The sequence below is a fragment of the Mobula hypostoma genome, chromosome 19 (assembly GCF_963921235.1).
Source record: "Mobula hypostoma chromosome 19, sMobHyp1.1, whole genome shotgun sequence".
NCBI classification, from domain to species: Eukaryota; Metazoa; Chordata; class Chondrichthyes; order Myliobatiformes; family Myliobatidae; genus Mobula; species Mobula hypostoma.
Genome location: NC_086115.1, coordinates 66,036,079 through 66,061,400, shown reverse-complemented (window position 1 = coordinate 66,061,400; position 25,322 = coordinate 66,036,079). Strand labels below are relative to the sequence as shown.

Below are 25,322 nucleotides of genomic sequence, written 5' to 3'. Positions count from 1 at the left end.
GTGAACCCCTGCACATACACGTTGAAGATATACAGCTCATAACATCAACTCCACTCATTTTATTAAAGAAACTGCAACTTAAGCTGGCTTGGGAACCAATCCAGAATGTCAAAAAAAATGGAGTACTATTGAAGAGGATAGCTTAAAGGGAGAGAGTGCAAGCCAAGTAATTTTTTAAAAAAAAATCAAAATACAAATAAAAAGGCTAGAAATTGCTTGTGTTCATTAGGAAACCAGAGTGGCAAGTTTGTTGCAATTTCATTCCTATGATGGTCAAATTCTAATGGGTCTTCCTCAAACTTCACAAATAGCACAAATCAATACATTTAAAAGTCTGGGCTACATTGTTATACTAGGTATTAGAAATTAATTTTCACAAACTGAAATTGTTTCATTCAGATCACCTCTTTCCCAAGATTCATTATTGACTACTGCAGTTCTTTTCACTCTCACCTGTAAATTTGCTCGTAAGAAATAGGGATGCAGTCTCCAGGAGACTGTGTCAAAAGCTGATCAATGGCACTGTCCAGCTTCGGCCAATAAGTGCGTTGGTAGTCTTCTGCCGTTATAACGTTCATCACTAAACACAAGGTAAAAACAAACAATTTACCAAATTTAGCACTAACTTCGAAACATTTAAGAAAGCTAATGATTCTCTTTCTACAACATACATCAAAGTTGCTGGTGAACGCAGCAGGCCAAGCAGCATCTATAGGAAGAGGTGCAGTCGACGTTTCAGGCCGAGACCCTTCGTCAGGACTAACTGAAGGAAGAGTGAGTAAGGGATTTGAAAGCTGGAGGGGGAGGGGGAGATCCAAAATGATAGGAGAAGACAGGAGGGGGAGGGATAGAGCCGAGAGCTGGACAAGTGATTGGCAAAAGGGATACGAGAGGATCATGGGACAGGAGGTCCGGGAAGAAAGACAGGGGGGGGGGGTGACCCAGAGGATGGGCAAGAGGTATATTCAGAGGGACAGAGGGAGAAAAAGGAGAGTGAGAGAAAGAATGTGTGCATAAAAATGAGTAACAGATGGGGTACGAGGGGGAGGTGGGGCCTTAGCGGAAGTTAGAGAAGTCGATGTTCATGCCATCAGGTTGGAGGCTACCCAGACAGAATATAAGGTGTTGTTCCTCCAACCTGAGTGTGGCTTCATCTTTACAGTAGAGGAGGCCGTGGACAGACATGTCAGAATGGGAATGGGATGTGGAATTAAAATGTGTGGCCACTGGGAGATCCTGCTTTCTCTGGCGGACAAAGCGTAGATGTTCAGCAAAGCGGTCTCCCAGTCTGCGTCGGGTCTCACCAATATATAAAAGGCCACATCGGGAGCACCGGACGCAGTATATCACCCCAGTCGACTCACAGGTGAAGTGATGCCTCACCTGGAAGGACTGTTTGGGGCCCTGAATGGTGGTAAGGGAGGAAGTGTAAGGGCATGTGTAGCACTTGTTCCGCTTACACGGATAAGTGCCAGGAGGGAGATCAGTGGGGAGGGATGGGGGGGACGAATGATTCTCTTTCTGATAGCTTTATTGCTGGGGTGGCGAAAAATTAATGGATCTCCTAAGCTTTCTAAAGGAGTGTGTGTCATTTGAAAGAAGTCGAGACATGCAACACACATGATGTGACCTCAACAATGAAAAACAAAGCAGTTATCCAACCCCAACAATCACCAGTGCAACAGGGACTGTTAATGGTACAGACCTGTAGCTAAACCAGGCACAAAAAAAGACCCTCCTGCAAACACAACATGTGCTGCATTACTTAATAAATGGTTTCTGATGAACTTACAGATTGAATTAAACTGTCAACCAAGACTGCAGCTGTTTTTTTTGTTTTACACAACTGTAATCTAAACATTTAGGGAACTAAATAGCCATTGAATCACTAATTGACTGATTACAGTCAGCACTTCCCCACAAACAAAATAAATGCTCAGTCACCATGCCAGACACTCATCCATGCCCTATAAAATACTATCATCAACAGAAGACCAATCACTGTCTTTGGCATGTGATATTCTTGACATCAGGTGATTTTTTTCCCCCAATACATAAAAGTAGTCAAGAGACCAAATCTAGTTGGAATGCTTTGATATTCTCATTGTCCAGGGTGTTACGTGGGACAGCCATAACACCATGTGACATAGGAGCAGAATCAGGCCATTCAGCCATCAAGTCTGCTCTGCCATTCCATCATGGCTGATTTATTATCCTTCTGAACTCCATTCTCCAGTCTTCTCCCTGTAACCTTTGATGCCCTGATTAAAACCTCCATTTAAAATATACTCAATGACCTGGCCTACACAGCCATCTGTAGCAATGAATTCCACAGATTCACCACCTTCTGGCTAAAGAAATTTTTCATTTCTGTTCTAAATGGACATCCCTCAATTCTGAGGCTGTGCCCTCTGGTCCAAGACCCCCACACTGTAGGGAACATCCTCTCCAGATCCACTCTATCTAGGCCTTTCAATATTCGATTGGTTTCAATGAGCTCCCCGCCCCCCTGCAATTCTTCTAAACTCCAGTGAGTACAGGCCCAAAGCCATCAATCAATTCCCATATGTTAACCCTTTCATCCCCAGGATAATTCTTCTGAACTTCCTCTGAACCCTCTTTTCTCATATCTTTTCTCAGAGAGGGGCCGAAACCTGCTCATAATACTCCAAGTGCAGTCTGATCAATGTCTTATATAGCCTTTACATCCTTGCTTTTGTATCCTAATCCACTCGAAATGAATGCTAACATTGCACTTGCTTTCCTTGACACCAACTCAAGCTGCAAGTTAACCTCAAGAAATCCTGTACAAAGACTCCCAAGTCCCTATAAATACCTATTTTTGAATTTTCTCCTTATTTTGGAAAATAGTCTATGCCTTGATTCATTCTACAAAGTTGCATGACCATGCACTTCCCAACAGTGCATTCATCTGCCACTTCTTTGCCAATTCTCCCAAATCATCTGAGTCCTTCTGCAGACTCCCTGCTTCTTCAACACTATCTTTGTATAGTCTGCAAATTGGCCATACAGCTATCAATTCTGTCATCCATGACAGACCATGAGAAGTGGTCCCAACACCAATCCCTGCAACACACCACTTGTCACCAGCAGCTAACCAGAAAAGGCCCCCTTTACTTCCACACTGTCTCCTGCCAGTCAGCCAATGCTCTATTCATACTAGTATCTATACTGTAGTATCATGGGCTCTTAACTTGTTAAACAGCCTCGTGTGTGGCACCTTGTCAAAGGCCTTCTGAAAGTCCAAATAAACATCATCCACTTACTCTCCTGTTCTGTCCTACTTGTTACTTCCTCTAAGAGTTCCAACATATTTGTCAGGCAAGATTTCCGTGTCAGAAAATCATACTGACATGTGCCTCCAAGTACTCTAAAACCACATCCTTAATAATAGACTAACTTCTTTCCAACCTCTGAAGTCAGGCTAATTGGCCCACAATTGCCTTTCTTTTGCCTTCTCCCTCTTGTAAAGTGGAGTGACATTTGCAATTTTCCTGTCCTCCAAAACCATTCCAGAATCGAGCGATTCTTAAAAGATCATTTCTAATGCCTCCACAATCTCTTCAGCTACCTCTTTCAGAACCCTGGGCTGCAGTTCATCGGGTCCAGGTGACTTAACCATCTGCAGACCCTTCAGCTTCCTAAGCACCTTCTCATTAGCATTGACACACACTTCTGCCCCTTGACGCTCTTGCATTTCTTACATTCTGCTACTGGCTTCCACAGTGAAGGCGATCGCAACATAATTATCCAGTTTGTCTGTCATTTCTTTGACGGCTTCAGCATCAGTTTCCAGTGGTCCGATAGCCACTCTCATCTCTTTTACTCTGTATATCTGAAAAAAAAACTTTTGGTATCTTCTTTCATTTTATTGGCCATCTTACATTTATATTTCATATTTTCTCTCTTCATGAGTTTTTTTTCCTTTAAGTGGTCTTCTGTTGGCTTTTAAAAGTTTCCCAATGCTCTGCCTTCCCACGAATTTGTGCTATATTATTTGTCCTCCACTTTGTGTTTATGCTGTCTTTGACTTCCCTTGTCAGCCGCAGTTGCCTTATCTTCCCTTTAGAATACTTCATCTTTAGGGTGCATCTTTCCTGCACCTTCCAAATTTCCCCCAGAAACACAAGTGATTGCTGTTCTGCCGTCATCCCTGCTAGTGTCCCCTTCCAATCAATTTTGGCCAGTTCTTCTCTCATGCCTCTGTAATTCCCTTTATTCCACTGTAACGGCGGGAGGAGAGAGTGCAGCTCGCCTCGCGTGCACAGCCTTCCAGTGAAAAATGATACCATATCCGTTAAATAGGGGCCGTGGACAATTCTGATTTGATAGAGACAGACGTGAAAGCACAGAGGAACATCTGGAGAAATTTCTGAAACGCCCTTTCGCTGCAGTCGTTACTGTGCGATCGTGAATCTTCCGGAGGATAGGCCTCAAAATCCCCGGCTTTGCCTGCTGTTGGCAACCGAGATTGAGGTCGAATCGCTCAGATAGAGATGGTGCTCCGTACTCGGTGTCGGAGAGCTGATCAGAGGCTCGAAGTTTTCGGATGACTCAGAGTTGGACTGTGGTCGGGCATGGCAGGGAGAGTTTTTCTTCTTTCTCCCGTCTGCGTGAGATGTGGGACATTTGAGAGACTTTGAACTTTTTACTGTGCTCGTGGACTGTTCTTCATCAAGCTATGGTATTGTTGCACTGTTGTAACTATGTGTTATAATTATGTGGTTTTGTTAGTTTTTTCAGTCTTGGTCTGTCCTGTGTTTTCTGATATCACACCAGAGGAAATATTGTATCATTTCTTAATGCATGCATTACTAAATGACAATAAAAGAGGACTGCGTGTCTTCATAATCTAAAATCTAATACTGATATATTTGATTTGAGCTGCTTCTTCTCAAACTGCAGCATGAATTCTATCATATTATGATTACTGCCTAAGCATTTCTTTATCTTAAGCTCCATATTCAAATCTGGGTCATTACATCACACCCAATCCAGAATTCCCATTCCCCTCGTGTGCTCAACCATAAGCTGTTCTAAACAACCATTTCCAGGCATTCTACAAATTTCCTTAGATTCCAACATCAACCTGATTTCCCCCAATCTACCTGCATATTGAAATCCCCCACGATTATCCCGACATTTTGCCTTTTTACATGCCTTTTCTATCTTCCACTGCAATTTGTAGCCCACATCCTGGCTACTGTTCAGGAGCCTGTATACAACTCCCTTTAGGGTCTTTTTTACCCTTGCAGTTCCTTAACCCTACCCACAAGGACTCTAGATCTTCCGATACGATGTCTAAGGATTCATCTTTCTAAGGATTTGATTTCATTTTTTTATTAAAAGAGCCACGCCACCCACTATGCCTACCCGCCTATCCCTTCAATACAATGTACATCCTTGGATGTTAAGTTCCCAACTAGGATCTTCTTTCAATCACGCCTCAATGATGCCACAATGTCATACCTACCAATCTCTAATTGCTCCACAAGATAATCTACCCTATTCTGTATATTGTGTGCATTCAAATATAATACCTTCAGTCCTACATTCAACAACCTTTTTGATTTTGGCCCCTGTTCCACCAACTCATCCCACTGACTGCAATTTTACCCTATCATCTGCCTGTCCATCCTCAGTCTCATGACACACTGTATCTATATGCTGTCCAACAGCCCCATCCTCACTCCTATCACTCCTATTCCCATCTCTTACCAAACTAGTTTAAACCCTCCCCAACAGCTCCAGCAAATCTATCCGCAAGGATGTTGGTCACTTTCGGGTTCAGGTGTAACTCACCCTACTTGTACAAGTTGTACCCACCCTGGAAGAGATCCCAATGATCCACAAATTTAAAAACCATTCAACATAAGATATAGGAGAAGAATTAGGGAACTTGGCCCATCGAGTCTGGTCTGCTATTTCATTATGGCTGAACCAATTCTCCTCGCAGCCCCAGTCTCCTGCCTTCACCCCACATCTCTTCTATGTTCTAATGTTCTATCTCCTCATGTCCTGACCAGTCAGGAATCTTTTAACCTCACCCTTAAATATACTTGAAGACTTGGCCTCCACAGCTGCCCGTAGCAATGAATTCCACAGATTCACTACACTCTGGCCAAAGAAATTCCTCTTCATCTCCATTCTAAAAGAACACCACTCTATTCTGAAGCTGTGTTCTCTGGCCTTAGACTCTCCTCACCACAGGAAACATCCTCTCCACATCCACAGAAACACAGAAAACCTACAGCACAATACAGGCCCTTCAGCCCACAATGTTGTGCCAAACACGTCCTCACTTTAGAAATTACCTAGGGTTACCCATAGCCCTCTATTTTTCTAAGCTCCATGTAACTATCCAGAAGTCTCCTAAAAGACCCTATTGTATCTGCCTCCACCACCGTTGCCAGCAGCCCATTCCATGCACTCACCACTCTCTGTGTAAAAAACGTACCCCTGACATCTCCTCTGTACCTAATTCCAAGCACCTTAAAACTGTGCCCTCTTATGTTAGCCATTTCAGCCCTAGGAAAAAGTCTCTGACTATTCACACTATCAATGTCTCTTATCATCTTATTCACCTCTATCAGGTCACCTCTCAACCTTTGCTGTTCCAAGGAGAAAAGGCTGAGTTCACTCAACCTATATTCATAAGGCATGCTCCCCAATCCAGGCAACATCCTTGTAAATCTCCTCTGTACCCTTTCTGTAGTTTCCACATCCTTCTTGTCGTGAGGTGACCAGAACTGAGCACAGTACTCCAAGTGGGGTGTGACCAGGGTCCTATACAGTTGTAACATTACCTCTCGGCTCTTAAACTCAATCCCACGATTGACAGAGGCCAATGCACCGTATTGCCTTCTTCACCAGTCAACCGGCACAGCAGCTTTGAGTGTCCTATGGATTCAGTCCCCAAGATCTCTCTGATCCTCCACACTGCCAAGAGACTTACCATTAATACTATATCTTACCATCATATTTGACCTACCAAAATGAACCACCTCACACTTATCTGGGTTGAATTCCATCCGCCACTTCTCAGCTCAGTTTTGCATTCTATCGATGTCCCAATGTAACTTCTGACAGCCCCCACACTATCCACAACATCCCCAACTTCTGTGTCATCAGTGAATTTACTAACCCATCCCTCCACTTCCTCATCCAGGTCATTTATAAAAATCATGAATAGAAGGGGTCCCAGAACAGATCCCTGAGGCTCGCCACTGGTCACCGACCTCCATGCAGAATATGACCCGTCCACAACCACTCTTTGCCTTCTGTGGGCAAGCCAATTCTGGATCCACAAAGCAAGATCCCCTTGAATTCCATGTCTCCTTACTTTCTCAATGAGCCTTGCATGGGGTACCTTATCAAATGCCTTGCTGAAATCCATATACACTACATCGACTGCTCTACCTTCATCAATGTTTAGTCACATCCTCAAAAAATTCAATCAGGCTAGTAAGGCACAACCTGCCTTTGACAAAGCCATGCTGACTATTCCTGATCATATTATGCCTCTCTAAATGTTCATAATCCTGCTTCTCAGGATCTTCTCCATCAACTTAACAACCATTGAAGTAAGACTCTCTGATCTATAATTTCCTGGGCTACCTCTACTCCCTTTCTTGAATACGGGAACAACATCTGCAACTCTCCAATCATCCAAAGCCTCTCCTGTCCCCATTAGTGATGCAAAGATCATTGCCAGAGGCTCAGCAATCCACAATAACTGGGGTACATCTCATCCAGTCCCAGTGACTTTTCCAACTTGATGCTTTCCAAAAGCTCTAGCACGTCCTCTTTCTTAATGTCTATTTGCTCAAGCTTTTCAGTCCACTCCAAGACATCACTACAATCACTAAGGTCCTTTTCCATGGTGAATACTGAAGCAAAGTATTCATTAAGTACCTCTGCTATCTCCTCCGGTTCCATACACACTTTTCTACTGTCACACTTGGTTGGTCCTATTCTCTCATATCTTATCCTCTTGCTCTTCACATACTGGTAGAATGCCTTGGGGTTTTCCTTATTCTTGCTCGCCAAGGCCTTCTTATGGCTCCTTCTGTCTCTCCTAATTTCATTCTTAAGCTCCTTCCTGATAGCCTTATAATCTTCTAGATCTCTATCATTACCTAGCTTTTTGAACATTTCATAAGCTTTTCTTTCCTTCTTGACTAGCTTTTCAACAGCCTTTGTACACCACGATTCCTGTACCCTACCATCCTTTCCGTCTCATTGGAATGTCCCTATGCAGAATGCCACACAAATATCCCCTGAACATTTGCCACATTCCCTGAGAACATCTGTTTCCAATTTATGCTTCCAAGTTCCTGCCTGTTAGCTTCATATTTCCTCTTACTCCAATTAAACGCTTTCCTAACTTGTCTGTTCCTATCCCTCTCCAATGATATGGTAAAGGAGATAGAATTTTGATCACTATCTCCAAAATGCTCTCCCACTGAGAGACCTGACACCTGACCAGGTTCATTTCCCAATACCAGATCAAGTACAGCCTCTCCATCTTGTTTTACGGCAGTTGGCACCCAGCTTAGTGGTGCATTACCGCGACCTTCTGCTCTGGGGTGTGCAATATACTTACATTCTAAATCCCTTCATCCAATCACAAACACACACACACACACCCCCTAACCTACACTTTATCCTCCCATCTTTGGCCATCCTAGTACCCTATACCTGCTTATCCATCATATCCTGTAAAAAAAACCCTGTACCCCTTAAAGCTAAAAATACCCTGACCTGTGCTCTCTTACCCATGTCCAGCAACCCTTTTAATGTGAATTCCTGCACCCTCTCCTCGTGCAGGTTTATCCACATATTGTCAGGCAACCTTCCTGAACACACCTAACAAACTCCACCCCTCTAAACCCCTTATTCTAGGCAGATGCCAATAAATATTTGGAAATTAAAATCTCCCACCATGACAACACTGTTATTATTACATCTTTCCAGAATCTATCTCCCTATATACTCCTCAATGTCGCTGTTACTCTTGGGTGGTCTATAAAAAACACCCAGAGTTATTGACCCCTTGCTGTTCCTACATTCCACCCACAGAGACTCAGTAGACAATCCCTCCATGACTTCCTGCTTTTCTGCAGCCCTGACACCATCTCCGATCAGCAGTGCCATGCCCCCACCTCTTTTGCTGCCCTCCCTGTCCTTTCTGAAACATCTAAAGCCTGGCACTCTAAGTAACCATTCCTGCCCCTGAGCCATCCAAGTCTCTATAATGGCCACAACATCATAGCTCCAAGTACTGATCCACGCTCTAAGCTCATCTGCTTATCCACTAACCAAGTACTGATCCACTATCAAGGCCTTTTAGAATTTGATAGGTTTCACTGAGGTTACCCCTCATTCTTCTGAATTCTAGTGAATACAAGCCCAGAGCCATCAAATGCCCTTCATATGACAAGCCATTCAATCCTGAAATCATTTCATGAACCTACTTTTAACCCTCTCCATTTTCAGCACATCCTTTCTAAGATAAGACCAAAACAGCTCACAATACTCCAAGTGAGGCCTCACCAGTGCTTTATAAAGTGTCATCCTTGCTTTTATATCCTAGTCCTCTTGAAATGAATGCTTTCATTGCATTTGCCTTCCTCATCACAGATTCAGTCTGCAAATTAACCTTTATGGAATCCTGCACAAGGATTCCCAAGTTCCTTTGCACCTAGGAGTTTTGTATTTGCTCACCATTTAGAAAATAGTGAACCCTTCTTCTACCGAATTACATGACCATGCACTTCCCAATACTGCATTCCATCTGCCACTTCTTTGCCAATTCTCCTAATCTGTCTAAGTCCTTCTGTAGCCTCTCTGCTTCCTCACAATTATCTTCTCCTCCACCTATCCTCATATCGTCTGCAAACTTGGTAACAAAGCCATCAATTTCATCATCCAAATCATAGACATATAGTGTAAAAAGACAGACCCCTGTGGAACACTAGTCACTGGCAGCCATCTACACCAGCCTTCTGCACCAGTTCTTCAGCCAGGCATTCCTTTGCCATATTATCCTAAATTTACTCTTACTGGTACGTGGTATAGGCAGCAATCCAGATATTACTACTTTGGAGTAATTACTGCTTTTCAGCTTTCTGCCTAACCCCAACTCCCTATATTCTCTCTTCAGGACCTACTCCTTTTCCCTATTTATATCATTGGTAGCAATGAATTGATCCACTTGACCCGAAACAGGAGTGTGTGGGCTATGGCAGTCAAAGTTCAAACGGGGCATGGCACCTGATGATCATGATGACCAACAGGAACCACAACTTCTGTCTGTTCACCTTTCCACTTTAGAATGCTATGAACCTGATCCAAACTTCCCTGACCCTGGCACCTTGGAAGCATCATTCCATCTGGGTGTCTCTATCACATCCATAGAATCTCATGTCTACTCCTGTAACTACAGAATCCTCTGTACTCGTCTTCTTCCCCCACAATAGCCACAGCAACCATTGCCCACAAGTATTAGCCTCAAATACAAGCATCACCAAATGATATGAAATGTAAAGAAAAGTAATAAGTTTCAAATCAGTTGTCACCTCCAGAAATTTCCAGTTAAGTAGAACGGCATAAATCTTTGATTCTGATGGTACCTTATATTGTCTTTAAGATATCCCACACACTTCATAACAAATGCAATATTTTTGCCAAAGGGTTTCTCTTGCTGAATGTGATCAAAGATTAACTTTCAGAAAAGCTTTCAATAAATTAAACATCATTTTAGTTATTAAACTTCTTTCAATTTAGAAATGTGTTGAAAATTAACATTTAGTTTAAAACAGTCACAATATTGTTACAGTGGAACAATACACATTTTTCTTTCAATCATAAAATGTGTTGGAATATGAATAACAGAACATAAATGTTTACAGCACATTACATGCCTTTCGACTCACAATGTTGCGCCGACCAGGTATTCTAGAAACTGCCTAGAATTTCCCTAGCGCACAGCCCTCTATTTTTCTAAGCTCCATGTACCTATCTAAGAAGCTCTTAAAAGACCCTATCATATCCGCCTCCACCACCGTGGCCAGCGGTGCATTCCACGCACCCACCACTCTGTGTGTGTGTGGAGGGATTATCAAGCATCAAAAGGTTAAAATGGACAAAATGGGATAAATGCTTAAAGCCTGTGAAAGGTGACAGTGGGGGGAAACCGAATGCACCAGTCTGTCCGTTTTTGTAATTCTTTATCACATATTAGCATATTTCTGCTAGAGCGGCTTCCTTATCGTGATTAAAGGGCAACAGAATGTATTGTGTCTGCACAACAGAGGTCATGTATCAGGATTGACTGTGAATGTTGATTTAAACCTCAAAGCCTGCATCCTACTGTCACATCAATGGAATGTACTGTGATCATAAGTGATAACTAACCGATACCCCCTGCTTGTACAGCTTACTGATATGTACTCAACTGCATCAATGAAGCTGTTTTCGGAACTCTGACACCCGGCTCTTAGGGAAGAGTTCCCCGTGGTATCACAAATAAAGATTGGTTGAAGCGATCTCCTCCGTGTCTGAGTGCAGTTCCTAATATTTCTCTGACAGTTAATGACGACGAGGATGAGATCGCTATAGAGTACGCTTGAGCAAAAACAAGACAGTGGCTCTTACGCTTGAGCTGAGGCAAGATAGTGGGGAGTACGCTTGAGCGGAAACAAGACAGTGGCTCTTACGCGATTCTAGGAAAAGAATCCAGGAGAAGGAACTGGGCCTGCTCTCATCCGAAAGGGAGGGGAGGTAGATTAACGCTGTGCTTCCGGTTAGGGAGTGCAGCGGGCGAGCCCTTAGCTGAAAGGGAGGGCTGCGCCAGATTAAGGGTAGCTACCGATTAATAACAGCACGGAGTGACGAAACAGCACCCGGTCTTGTGAAACTCACCGGCGAGTGTGTGCGTGCGATTGTGTGACAGTGTATTGTAGTTAACTCTCATTACAAAATAATGGGAGCTGCTAGTAGCAGTCGAGCCGCTAGATCGGCTCCTGCTCGGAAATCCAAGGCTCCCCCGAGAGTCAGCAAGGTAACAACGGCCAGACTGAAGAAGGTAAAGAAAGCTCGACAGAAGGTAGGAGACCTGCTGGTACCTGCGGGATCACCAGCAGACACCATTATTAAGGAAACGGGAGATGACCGATATGCAGTAACTTTTAGTAGTGACTTGTATGGGTGGTCGCAAGGGAATTGGCCATACGGGGGGTCGTTTAAGATTCCATTGATTCAGACCTGATGGGAATGGAGATCCAAACTGGGATGTCGGATATATAATGGGATGTTCTGAAAAATGGATGGAAATAGCAAAGAAGCACCAGCCTCCTAAATTTAAGAAAAATCGCCCTGAATCCAAAGAGAAACCCGCTCCTGTACAAAAGGCGGACTCAAGTTCGGCCCCACCAATCCTTTTAGCCCCAGTTATTCCACCACCTCACCCACCCCCTTATTCCAAACCATCTCCCACTGCACCTCCGTACCCAGCTCTGCCAGTGGCTCCCCAAATGCTTAAGGCACAGCCCAGTAACATTCTGAAAGGTAAGAATCTTGCAGACGACTCCAAGAACGAGGGGATTCAAGAAGTAATAGAGATGGTCTGTGCCTGGCAACAGGGGCAACAGAGACAGGTACATCACCCAGTCGATGAACCGGGAGAAGCTGAAACAATGAACGAAGGGAACTGTCCCTCAAATCCCAGACCCAACCAAGAACATGAGGTTTCCTCCACTGAAGGAGAACCAAGTAACAGAACCAGGATGAGAGAAAAGCGACTAGGCAAATTGACAACTCAAGCTCCCAAGATTATGATTGGGGAGATCCCGATATTAAAGCCCCGGACCCCTGGGAAGGCCCGAAATATGATCCAAGACACCCCCAATCCGGCACTGTATGAAAAACTTACCCCTGATGTTCCCTCTGCAACCATTTCCAAGCACCTTAAAACTATGCCCCCTCATGTTAGCCATTTCAGCCCTGGGAAAAAGCATCTGGCTATCCACATGATCAATGCCTCTCACCATCTTATACACCTCTATCAGGTCACCTCTCAACCTCTGTCACTCCAAGGAGAAAAGGCCAAGTATACTCAACCTATTCTCATAAGGTACGCTCTCCAATCCAGGCAACATCCTTGTAAATCTCCTCTGCACTCTCTATAGTATCATATAGAACATAGAATAGTACAGCACAGTACAGGCCCTTCTGCTCACAATGTTGTGCCGACCCTCAAACCCTGCCTCCCATATAAGCCCCCACCTTAGATTCCTCCATATACCTGTCTAGTAGTCTCTTAAACTTCACTAGTGTATCTGCCTCCACCACTGACTCAGGCAGTGCATTCCATGCACCAACCACTCTGAGTAAAAAACCTTACTCTAATATCCCCCTTGAACTTCCCACCCCTTACCTTAAAGCCATGTCCTCTTGTTTTGAGCAGTGGTGCCCTGGGGAAGAGGTGCTGGCTATCCACTCTGTCTATTCCTCTTATTATCTTGTACACCTCTATCATGTCTCCTCTCATCCTCCTTCTCTCCAAAGAGTAAAGCCCTAGCTCCCTTAATCTCTGATCATAATGCATACTTTCTAAACCAGGCAGCATCCTGGTAAATCTCCTCTGTACCCTTTCCAATGCTTCCACATCCTTCCTATAGTGAGGTGACCAGAACTGGACACAGTACTCCCAAGTGTGGCCTAACCAGAGTTTTATAGAGCTGCATCATTACATCGCGACTCTTAAACTCTATCCCTCGACTTATGAAAGATAACACCCCATAAGCTTTCTTAACTACCCTATCCACAACCTTCTTGCAGTAAGATGACCAGAACTGAATAGCCATTGGAATATCTATTATCCACTAGAATCCATCCTCAGCTTTATTGAATAACTGACAGCTTAAATTTTGAAGACAGACACAATACAAAAATAAATCACTCAAATTGGGATTTGACTTGGAGCTATCAGACAATAGCACCCTGGGGGTTTCTAAAACTCAAGACTGGTGTCATCCTGAACAAAAGTTACTACAATAAAGGTCTAGTCAGATGAACAGGAGGCAAATGTTTACAATGGGGTTAAAATGTAACTGGTCAGTACTTACAGATCCCTAGTTCAACATGTCAGCAGCCTTTCAGTAACATTCCAAATTGACAACCTGCGTTTAAATCCAAATAGCAAGTTCACATATTGCAATTTTGATCAATTTAGCATTTGCTGCAAAACATGTCCACCTCCTTAAAGATCACTTGATGACGGTGAGGACAATATGAGTGAGGTTGACATTCTGGAGCATGTTGATATTAAGGGAGAGGAGGTATTGGAATTGTTAAAATACATTAGGACGGATAAATCCCTGGGGACTGACGGAATATTCCCCAGGCTGCTCCACGAGGCGAGGGAAGAGATTGCTGAGCCTCTGGCTAGGATCTTTATGTCCTCATTGTCCACAGGAATGGTACTGGAGGACTGGACGGAGGCGAATGCTGTCCCCTTGTTCAAAAAAGGTAGTAAGGATAGTCCGGGTGATTATAGACCAGTGAGTCTTACATCTGTGGTGGGAAAGCTGTTGGAAAAGATTCTTAGAAATAGAATCTATGGGCATTTAGAGAAACATGGTTTGATCAGGGACAGTCAGCGTGGCTTTGTGAAGGGCAGATTGTGTCTAACAAGCCTGATAGAGTTCTTTGAGGAGGTGACCAGGCATATAGATGAGGGCAGTGCAGTGGATGTGATCTACATGGATTTTAGTAAGGCATTTGACAAGGTTCCACATGGTAGGCTTATTCAGAAAGTCAGAAGGCATGGAGTCCAGGGAAGTTTGGCCAGGTGGATTCAGAATTGGCTTGCCTGCAGAAGGCAGAGGGTTATGTTGAAAGGAGTACATTCGGATTGGAGGGCTGTGACTGGCAGTGTCCCACAAGGATCGGTTCTGGGACCTCTACTTTTCGTGATTTTTATTAACTACTTGGATGTGGGGCTAGAAGGATGGGTTGGCAAGTTTGCAGACGACACAAAGGTTGGTGCTGTTGTGGATAGTGGAGAGGATTGTCGAAGATTGCAGAGAGGCATTGATAGGATGCAGAAGTGGGCTGAGAAGTAGCAGATGGAGTTCAATACGGAGAAGTGTGAGGTGGTACACTTTGGAAGGACAAACTCTAAGGCAGAGTACAAAGTAAACGGCAGGATACTTGGTAGTGTGGTGGAGCAGAAAAATCTGGGGGTACATGTCCACAGATCCCTGAAGGTTGCCTCACAGGTGGATAGGGTAGTTAAGAAAGCTTATGGGGTGTTAGCTTTCATAAGTCGAGGGACAGAGTTTAAGAGTCGCGAGGTAATGATGCAACTCTATAAAACTCTGGTTAGGCCGCACTTGGAGTACTGTGTCCAGTTCTGGTCGCCTCACTATAGGAAGGATGTGGAAGCATTGGAAAGGATACAGAGGAGATTTACCAGGATGCTGCCTGGTTTAGAGAGTATGGATTATGATCAGAGATTAAGGGAGCTAGGGCTTTACTCTTTGGAGAGAAGGAGGATGAGAGGAGACATGATAGAGGTACACAAGATATTAAGAGGAATAGATAGCGTGGATAGCCAGCGCCTCTTCCCCAGGGCACCACTGCTCACTACAAGAGGACATGGCTTTAAGGTAAGGGGTGGGAAGTCCAAGGGGGATATTAGAGGAAGGTTTTTTACTCAGAGTGGTTGGTGTGTGGAATGCACTGCCTGAGTCAGTGGTGGAGGCAGATACACTAGTGAAGTTTAAGAGACTACTAGACAGGTATATGGAGGAGTTTAAGGTGGGGGGGGGTTATATGGGAGGCAGGGTTTAAGGGTTGGCACAACATTGTGGGCCGAAGGGCCTGTACTGTGCTGTACTGTTCTATGTTCTATATCACCATTTACAATTTATTCTAGTTAAAAGGCACCAATTGTGATGTAATTTTAAATGAATATGAAACTTTGAGAACTTTTCTTATCTGTTTGACTTCTGATCATTCTGCATTTAGAATCAGCCTCTGAAGACCACTGGTTTAATTCTGCATTAGAATTTGCAATATCTATACAACAAAATAAATTTTAAAGTTACTAAGCTTTACCAACTTTACCAAATCAACCAAGATCAGTCTTTTTGCATCAGTCTTCATTGTGGAAGACACTAGCAGTGTGGTGGAAGTTCCAGGCACCAAGGGCCATGTAGTGTGCGAAGTTACCATTACCAGGGAGAAGGATCTTGGGAGACTGAAGGTAGTTAAAACACCTGGAGCAGATGGTGTACATGACAGTGCTGTGAAAGAGGTGGCTGAAGAGATTGTGGAGGCATTATTGACGATCTTTCAAGAATCACTAGATTCTGGAATGGTTCCTGAACACTGGAAAACTGCAAAACTGCAAATGTCACTCCAATCTTCAAGAAGGGAGAGAGGCAGAAGAAAGGAAATTATAAACTAGTTTGTCTGACCTCAGTGGTTGAAAAGATGCTAGAGTTGATTGTTGAGGATGTGGTTTCGGGGTACTTGGAGGCACATGATAAAAAAAGGCTGGAGTCAGCATGGTTTCTTCAAGGGAAAATCTTGCTTTACAAATATGTTGGAATTCTTTGAAAAAATAACAAGCAGTATCAACAAAAGAGAATTGGTTGATGTTGTGCACTTGGATTTTCAGAGGGCCTTTAACAAGGCGCCACATACAAGGCGCTTAACAAGCTACGAGCCCATGGTATTTCAGGAAAGATTCTAGCATGGATAAAGCAGTAGCTGATTGGCAGGAGGCAAAGAGTGAATAAAGGGAGCCTTTTCTGGTTGGCTGTCGGTGACCAGTGGTGTTCCACAGGGGTCTGTATTGGGACCGATTGTTTTTATGTTACATGTCAATGACTTGGAAGATGGAATTGTTGCAAAGTTTGCAGATAATATGAAGATAGGTGGAGGGGCAGATAGTTCTGAGGAAATAGGGGGACTACAGAAAGACTTAGATCAGGAAAATGGGCAAAGAAATGGCAGATGGAATACACTGTTGAAAAGTGTATGCTCATGCACTTTGGTAGAAGAAATGAAAGGGTTGACTATTTTCCAGATGGAGACAAAATACAAAAATCTGAGGCATAAAGGGATTTGGGAGTCCTTGTTCAGGATTCCCTAAAGGTTAATATGCAGTATGAGTCTGTGGCGAGGAAGGTAAATGCGATGTTAGCATTCATTTCAAGAGGAGTAGAACATAAAAGGAAGGATGTTTATGCTGAAACTTTATAAAGCACTGGTGAGGCCTCACTTGGAGTATTGTGAGCAGTTTTGGGGCTCCTTATCTTAGAAAGGATGTGCTGAAACTGGACAGCGTTCAAAGAAGATTCATGATTAATATGCCAGGATTAAACAACTTGTCATATAAAGAGTGTTTGGTGGCTCTTGGCCAGTATTCACTGGAATTTAGAAGAATAAGGGGTGATCTAATTGAAACTTACTGAATGGTGAAATGCCTTGATAGAGTGGATGTGGAGAGGATGTTTCCTATGGTGGGAGAGTCTAAGACCAGAGGACACAGCCTTTAAGAATGGAGATGAGGAAATTTTTTAGCCAGAGAGCAATGAATCTGTAAATTTGTTGCCACAGGCAGCTGTGGAGGCCAAGACTTTATGTATATTTAAGACAAAGGTTGATTGGTCAGGGCTGAAGGGATATGGGAGGAGGAGAAAAAAGGCAGGAGATAGGGGTGAGAGGAAAAATGGCTCAGCCAAGATGAAATGGCAGAACAGACTCGATGGGCCAAATGGCCTAATTCTGCTTCTGTATCATATAGTCTAAGATCTAACCTGGTTAGATGCATACCAAATGAATACACAACACTTCACAAAACTCAAGTGTCACAGGCTATAGCAGCTTCCATTCAACCAATGTCATTAGGAAATACAGAAAGGAAGGAGGAAATTAATTTGGCTGGTCAGCACTAGAGTTTTCAGATACCAGAAAAATTCATAACCATCTTACTCTCCAAGATATTATTTATAAGAACTACCACGTAATTTCACACTCATAACAAGCCAAACTGTTTTTGTGCTAGATATGCAAATTTCTTAGGTTTCCTTGTGCATTTTCCTTTATTATACCTCCATGTGCCTTTAGAGAGTTGTATTGAATCTTATATCAACGTTTCAGCTATTCCAGACCATAGCTCAAAAACAAAGAAAAAAGTTATTCCCTTATCAACTCAGTGCCCTTTTTGCTCTGGCAAGAATATCCATAACGTGAAGGCATAGAAATAGGAAATTAGAGCTCTTATTTTTGCAAAATTTTATATCTTCTAGTTCCATCAGAAGATACAAAAAAAGCCCCAGTTACTACTATTTCCATATTAAGTGATATCTCTTGTCTCTGATATAAATCCAATTAACCTCTTATAGGCCTTAATCTCCATCCTTAAACGTAGTACCAAGATTTAATTATTAACAAGTTCATGTCTAAACAGTGGTTTATACAAATGATGGTATTAATTTATTTATTTTTCTACTTTGTCTCTATTGATAGATACACAACAAAAAATAACGAAAGCCGTATCAGCTTGACTTGCCACCTTCAGGGATTTCAGTATGTGAATGCCTGAGTCTTTCTCCTTCAATAACCTAATTTAAAACCAGTTATTTCTTTTTGCTGTATGATATACACAGCAAAGAAATGCAACTTAAGACAAAAATAGATTACTGAGTAATAGACAAGCAATTCTTAGTGGCAGAAATACACCACTACCATTATCTGACTAATACGCTCCAAACATTGTAGTTGCTCCACATTGGCACAAGACTAAATATAAAATGTGACCAAAAGAACACAACTGCCTGATTACAAGCATCTAAACATTGTTATGAAAAATGCACTCATTGGGTGTGGAAGCTTTCGTCACTTAAAATGAGGAAGCGTTAGTACAGCAATACCTTGCAAAGATTTATGCACCCTTCATCTAAAATGTTAAGAGATGGATAAGGTTTTGTATTTATGAGTCCAAGCTTTTTGGTACTGAGCAGGTTAAAATAAAAATAAAGAAATATAGAAATTAAATCAAATTTATATGAAAGGAAATGACATTTAAAATATTTTGATAGATGTCAAAGAACTTGTGTCATTTCTATAAAATAGATTTCTTCTGTTCACTGTTACAAACTTCAGAACATTTCAAGGTTCAAAATTAACCCTGACTAAATATTCCCTTCAAACCCTGATCTAGCATTGTTGCCCAAGTTCTAACCCAGAGGCTATAATAAATCTAGGCGAATGCTTCTATGCAGCTGAGAGAATGAGGCATTTCCAGATGAGAGCAATTGAAAACCAGGAGGATGCTAAAACTCATTCACAAATGTCAAAGAAAAGCATGTTCGGGCCAATGCCTTATTCTTACTTGTGGGATTTTGCAGTGCTCAAATTGACTGCCATGATTCCCTGCATTCGACAGCAACAATCTTCCAAAGGATTGCTGCCTTCTGTAAAAGACTTTCATCTCTTTCAAGGTAATGAAATGCACTTCATTTGTTCTATATTAATGTATATTATTCCTTTCAAAACTACACTGCTACAATAAAAACATTTCACTTCTGTATGCTATAACCCATTTAGTCTATTATATAAATTATTTCAAAGCACAAAATATTACTTGATTACATTCACTGAATCACAATTTTTCTAAAAAGCACTTGTCTACAAGGCATATCAATTAACCATTTAATTAAATCCCTGCATATTTAGGAATTAATGTCCAATTAAATTATGAATAATATAGCAACTTATTCCAAATCACAAAGTTCTGTTTTACCAGTTTCCACCAACTATCTCACAAATTCTCCCAATAGTGTGGCATTAAGATTCCAGAATATGATCCAAAAGATTATTCTGCATAAGACATCTGTAAACAAGAACCCCATTCCCACCAAGCTAACTGCTGATGACATTGCAAACATACAGTTCCTTAATGTGTGTCAGTAGGTAACACCTACAGTAGTGGTCGCCAACCCATCGATCCGATCGACCGGTTGATCTTTGAGACTTTCCAAGTAGATCCGAAAAAAATCAAAAATAAATACACAAATACTGTTGTAATGTGAGCATAATAAAAATAAGTAATACTAATTAGGATAATGGTAATATAGCAATACTTTCGCTACTGAAAGCTGTTTGTAAAGAGGGATTGTTTCCGGGTTGCTGGGTTTTAATTCCGTTCTTTCTGCCCGGTGCGCATGTGTGTAGCTGCCCCGCCATGCACCGCGTTTTCAGCGTAGCCTGTGCTGCATCAAAGTGACCAATTAGATTAGATAAGAGTACAGACTGTCACAAACATCAATATACGGCAGTGGTCCCCAACCTCCGGGCCGCGGACTGATACACTGCCGCGAAGCATGCAGTGGTGGCCGTAACGCACCCAGCACATCTTTAAGAAAAAAGCCGAAATAAACAAGCTAATTAGTTAGGTGCTGCCTGCCACGTAAATGTCAGCCCAGATCAGAGGCCATGCAATCGGCAATCGCCTCTGATCTGGGCCGACATTTACGTGCCAGGCGGCACCTCATTAATTAGCTTGTTTATTTCGGCTTTTTTCTTAAAGATGTGCTGGGTGCATTCCGACTACCGCTGCACCACTGCATGCTTCGCGGCACTGTATCAGTCCGCAGCCCGGAGGTTGGGGACCACTGATATACAGCACTCGCTCATGATATCCTGATAGCATGGGGGAGGCTCCACGAAAAAAGGCAAAAACATACAAATTCCATCCAGAATGGGAAGAGGAATTTCTACTTGGTGAAAGACAAGTGTGTATGTATGTTGTGCCACCAAACACAAGCACTGACTAAAAGAGGGAATCTGGAGCGGCACCACAACAGCAACCACCAGGAATTTAAAGACACCTACCCCCCGAAGAGCGCAATTCGTGCCTGGAAAGTTGAGGAGCTGAAATCAGGGTTGAAGGCCCAGCAATCGTTTTTCACAAAACATGCTGCTCAAAATAAAGCTGCTATTGAAGCATCATTTCGTGTCAGTCACCTTTTGGCTAAACACAAGAAGCCTTTTACAAATGGCGATTTATTCAAGGAAGCAATGGCCATTACTGCAGAGACTGTTTTTAATGACTTTAAAAACAAAAACAACATCACAACCGCAATACATAATATACCACTTGGCCCTGCAACAGTGACAAGGAGGGTATAGTCACTGTCAGAGGACATGGATCGACAACTGTTAAAGGACTTGTCACTCTGAATATTTTTCACTACAGTTTGATGAATCCCTGGATGTAATGCAAACAGCTCAGCTTGTTGTATTTGTCAGAATGGCTTTCCAGGATTATACAACAAAGGAGGACTTCCTAACTCTTTCGCAATTAAAGGAGAGAACAAGAGGCGAGGATATTTACAATGAGTTAAAAAAATATGTCCGTGAAAATGACACCCCCATTCATAAACTGGTGGCAATTACTACTGATGGGGCCCCAGCAATGCGCGGTGGGCGCGTTGGTTTTATAGCACTAAAAGTTAGTGCCAGGTCAACTTATCTATGTGAAATTGCATTTTCACAGATGAAAATTATTAAATCTAAGTACAGGAGCTGTCTTACTGACAGACACCTCACAGACTGTCTCAGACTGGTTGTCTCTACTAGCGGAAAGTATTCAGCCCCAGTCATCACACTGAGTGCAAGAGTCAATTCTTATTCATTTATTTTTCGTGCTGAAATAAAATTAAATAATGAAAGTTAGAATTAAAGGTGGGAAGTATTGTAATATTCTTAAAGAAAGACAGCTATGGCCTGCTTGATATGCTAGTTACAGTGTTTTCTTGTTTGAATTAATTTGAAAGTTTGACAAAAGTATTTTGTGTAATTCAAATACAATTAGCCCAAATAAAAGGCCTCAAATTGGAAGTATAATCTGAGCTGGGTTTTTTTTTTAATATAAACGATTTAGTAGGTAGATCTTGCCTTCCACTAAGGTCAAGGTAGGAGATCTTGGGCTTGAAAAGATTGGTGACCACTAACCTACAGGAACTCCAGACAATTTTCTCTTCCCAAACGATATTTACCTACCTGCTTTCTCACCACACTAACATAAACCTGAAACAAGTTACAATTTCTCAGCCCAAGAAAATCAGTACCAATTTAAAACACTAGGATGAAAGGTCTCAGCCCAAAATATCAACTTTTTGTTCATTACCATTGATACTGCCTGACCTGCTGAGTTCCTCCAGCATTTTGTGCATGTTGCTCTGGATTTCCAACATCCGCAGAATCTCTTGTGTTTTAATCCTCCAGTTCTATACTGTTCAATACAATAATGAGTTTTGCAGATGCAGACAAGTATATCAGGGGAACTGCAACTAAACTCTGCTTTCTGGATTCTGCGTTATTTCAGTACTTAAATTTTCACTGTACAGATTACACATATACCTTCTACAGATAAATTCAATAATTAATTTTAAAATAAGTTGTGTCAAATATTGATAGGATATTTACACATACACAGACAGAGCAAGCGTTAAGATGGTTAAACTTATGTCATGAATGTCAGGTCTCAGTTTCAATTATTCACAACACCTGGAAAAAGCAGAGAAAAAGTAACCAAAGTATGCAACAATCCCTCAGAGGCAGCATTCAATTTTCAAGAGTGGAGTTTATTCCTTTTACTTGGCAATTTACTGTTACTTCCAGTTTGCAAATATTCTAGGCTTGCCTTGGCATTTTACTTTTGTCAGTGAAGAAAGTCCAATGCATACAGTGTCATGCAAAAGTTTGGGCATCCCGGTCAAAATTTCTGTTACTGTGAATAGCTAAGCAAGTAAAAGATGAACTTATTTCCAAAAGGCATAAAGTTAAAGATGACACATTTCCTTAATATTTTAAGTAAGAAAACTTTTTTTATTTCCATCTTTTACAGTTTCCAAATAACAAAAAAGAAAAAGGGCCTGAAGCAAAAGTTTGGGCACCCTGCTTGGCAGTACTTAGTAACACCCCCTTTAGCAATTATCACAGCTTGTAAACAGTTTTTGTAGCCAGCTAAGAGTCTTACAATTATTGTTTGGGAGATTTTCGCCCATTCTTCCTTGCAAAAGGCTTCTAGTTCTGTGAGATTCTTGAGCCATCTTCCATGCACTGCTCTTCTGAGGTCTATCCACAGATTTTTGATGATGTTCAGGTCAGGGGAGTGTGAGGGTCATGGCAAAACCTTCAGCTTGCACCTCTTGAGGTAGTCCATTGTGGATTTTGAGGTGTTTTTAAGATCATTATCCTGTTGTGGAAGCCATCCTCTTTTCATCTTCGGCTTTTTTTTTTACAGACGGTGTGATGTTTGCTTCCAGAATTTGCTGGTATTTAATTGAACTCATTCTTCCCTCTACCAGTAAATGTTCCCCGTGCCACTGGCCGCAACACAAGCCCAAAGCATGATCGACCCACCCCCGTGCTTAACAGTTGGAGAGGGGTTCTTTTCATGAAATTCTGCACCCTTTTTTCTCCAAACATACCTTTGCTCATTGCAGCCAAGAAGTGCTATTCAAAAGATTCAAAGGAACATCTAAACAAGCCTGATGCATTTTGGAAACAAGTCCGGTGAACTGATGAAGTTAAAATAGAACTTTTTGGCTGCAATAAGCAAAGGTATGTTTGGAGAAAAAAAGTGCAGAATTTCATGAAAAGAACACCTCTCCAACTGTTAAGCACGGGGGTGGATCGATCATGCTTTGGACTTGTGTTGCAGCCAGTGGCCCTTCTCCTTTTTTGTTATTTTGAAACCGTAAAAGATGGAAATAAAAAAGTTTTCTTGCTTAAAATATTAAAGAAATGTGTCATCTTTAACTTTATACCTTTTGGAAATCAGTTCATCTTTTACTTGCTTAGCTATTCACAGTAACAGAAATTTTGACGAGGGGTGCCCAAACTCTTGCATGCCACTGTATAGATTACGTTAGTCCCAAACACCTGTTGACAGACACATTCATTTGAAATTAAACCAAGCATGTACTATTCCCCCAAGAAAGTAATTAATTCTTATTTCAATTCCTATTGCACATACATATGAAATGCAGTTAATGCATGAAAGCTAGTTTGAGTAAAAGTTTCAGGTTTATTTAGATCAGAACCTATTTATTTCTTTGCTATTGAGAGTGGCATTTAAGTAACTACACTTTCTACTTCAAATGATTTGTACTTCAGCTTTATAGCATTGCCCACCAAATATTAAGATACAATATTTAGGGATATACTATTACAGCTAGATGCACAAAAAATTTAAATAAAAAGCATGGAAAATCCAACTCTAATGAATTAAATTCAAACCATGAATTCCTCATTCTCGTTAACTATCAGTTATTTAACACAAATAATCTTAAAATACACATAGTCTTAAGATTCTTCTCCCCCTGTTTCACTTACAGAACTTGGAAGCTGAACTGTTAATATTCAGGGTTACTTTATTGGTCATGGGCTCAGGCTCCCTATGCGCTCCTGGCCCTCGCTCTTCCCCGTTGACAGACAGATGATGGTGGTGGTGGTGGTGTAGTTCTTTGGGATCCTGTTGTGCTTGCGACATACCGCCTGGCTCGGGCAGAATGAGCTCAGTGTGGCGGTGGCCGTTATGGTGCTGGTGGTTATGGTGATGCTGATAAGCATCCGCCTCCCAGTTGTTGTGATTGTGGTCGTCCATTACCAGTTGCTGATAGCTGGCGTCCTCCTCCATGTTCTCGTCCATGGCGTCAGCTACGTGATCAGGACGAGAACCAGGAAGAACACTTTGAAGGCAAATGCACCACTAACAGTCGCAGACTCGCCTGATCCTACTACATGAATGCTCCAGTGTACATCAATATAGGCGTCTCTCCCTCCAGTTCTTCTACATTCCAGCGACACCACCCTCACTGGGCCCAGAGGCAGCGCTCCCTTTACGGCTTTCCCCTTGCCGACCGGCCTTCGGTTTTGCGACACTTGGCGACCCGACGGCAGCGGCGGGCCTTAGAGACGGTAACCAAGGGAGACGGAACTATTGTGAGCATAGACCGGGCTCCTCGTTTTCTGCATTCCCATTTATCCGTTCATGAATTAGGTAATATTTGTTTAAACTGTAATAAGCTGATTGCGAAGTGAAAGATTCCATTTGTCGTGAATACGTCCGATTTTTCCCGTGTAACCAGGGACGCATACCCATCTCACGGCGTTAACAATTGCAGAAGTGTGGATGCAAATATAGTTTTTCTGTAGCTGCAACATACCTGAATCTTAACTGTCCGTTTACAATGCACCTGAACCCAGAGCAG

The 25,322-nt window shown here is 42.2% G+C and overlaps 1 protein-coding gene across 2 annotated transcripts in view; it reads right to left on the bottom strand.

The window, feature by feature from the left end:
- Positions 1-24,961, bottom strand: part of cacul1 (CDK2 associated cullin domain 1) — a 173,743-nt gene extending 148,782 nt beyond the window's left edge. For both annotated transcript variants that reach the window (XM_063072081.1, XM_063072082.1), the window contains exons 1-2: positions 24,445-24,961; positions 454-580 (exon numbers count right to left, since the gene is read on the bottom strand). In XM_063072081.1, the coding sequence (XP_062928151.1) occupies positions 454-580; positions 24,445-24,760 (443 nt within the window). In that variant the 5' untranslated portion in view covers positions 24,761-24,961. The remainder of the gene's footprint in view (positions 1-453; positions 581-24,444) is intronic.
- Between the last annotated feature and the right edge of the window lie 361 nt (positions 24,962-25,322).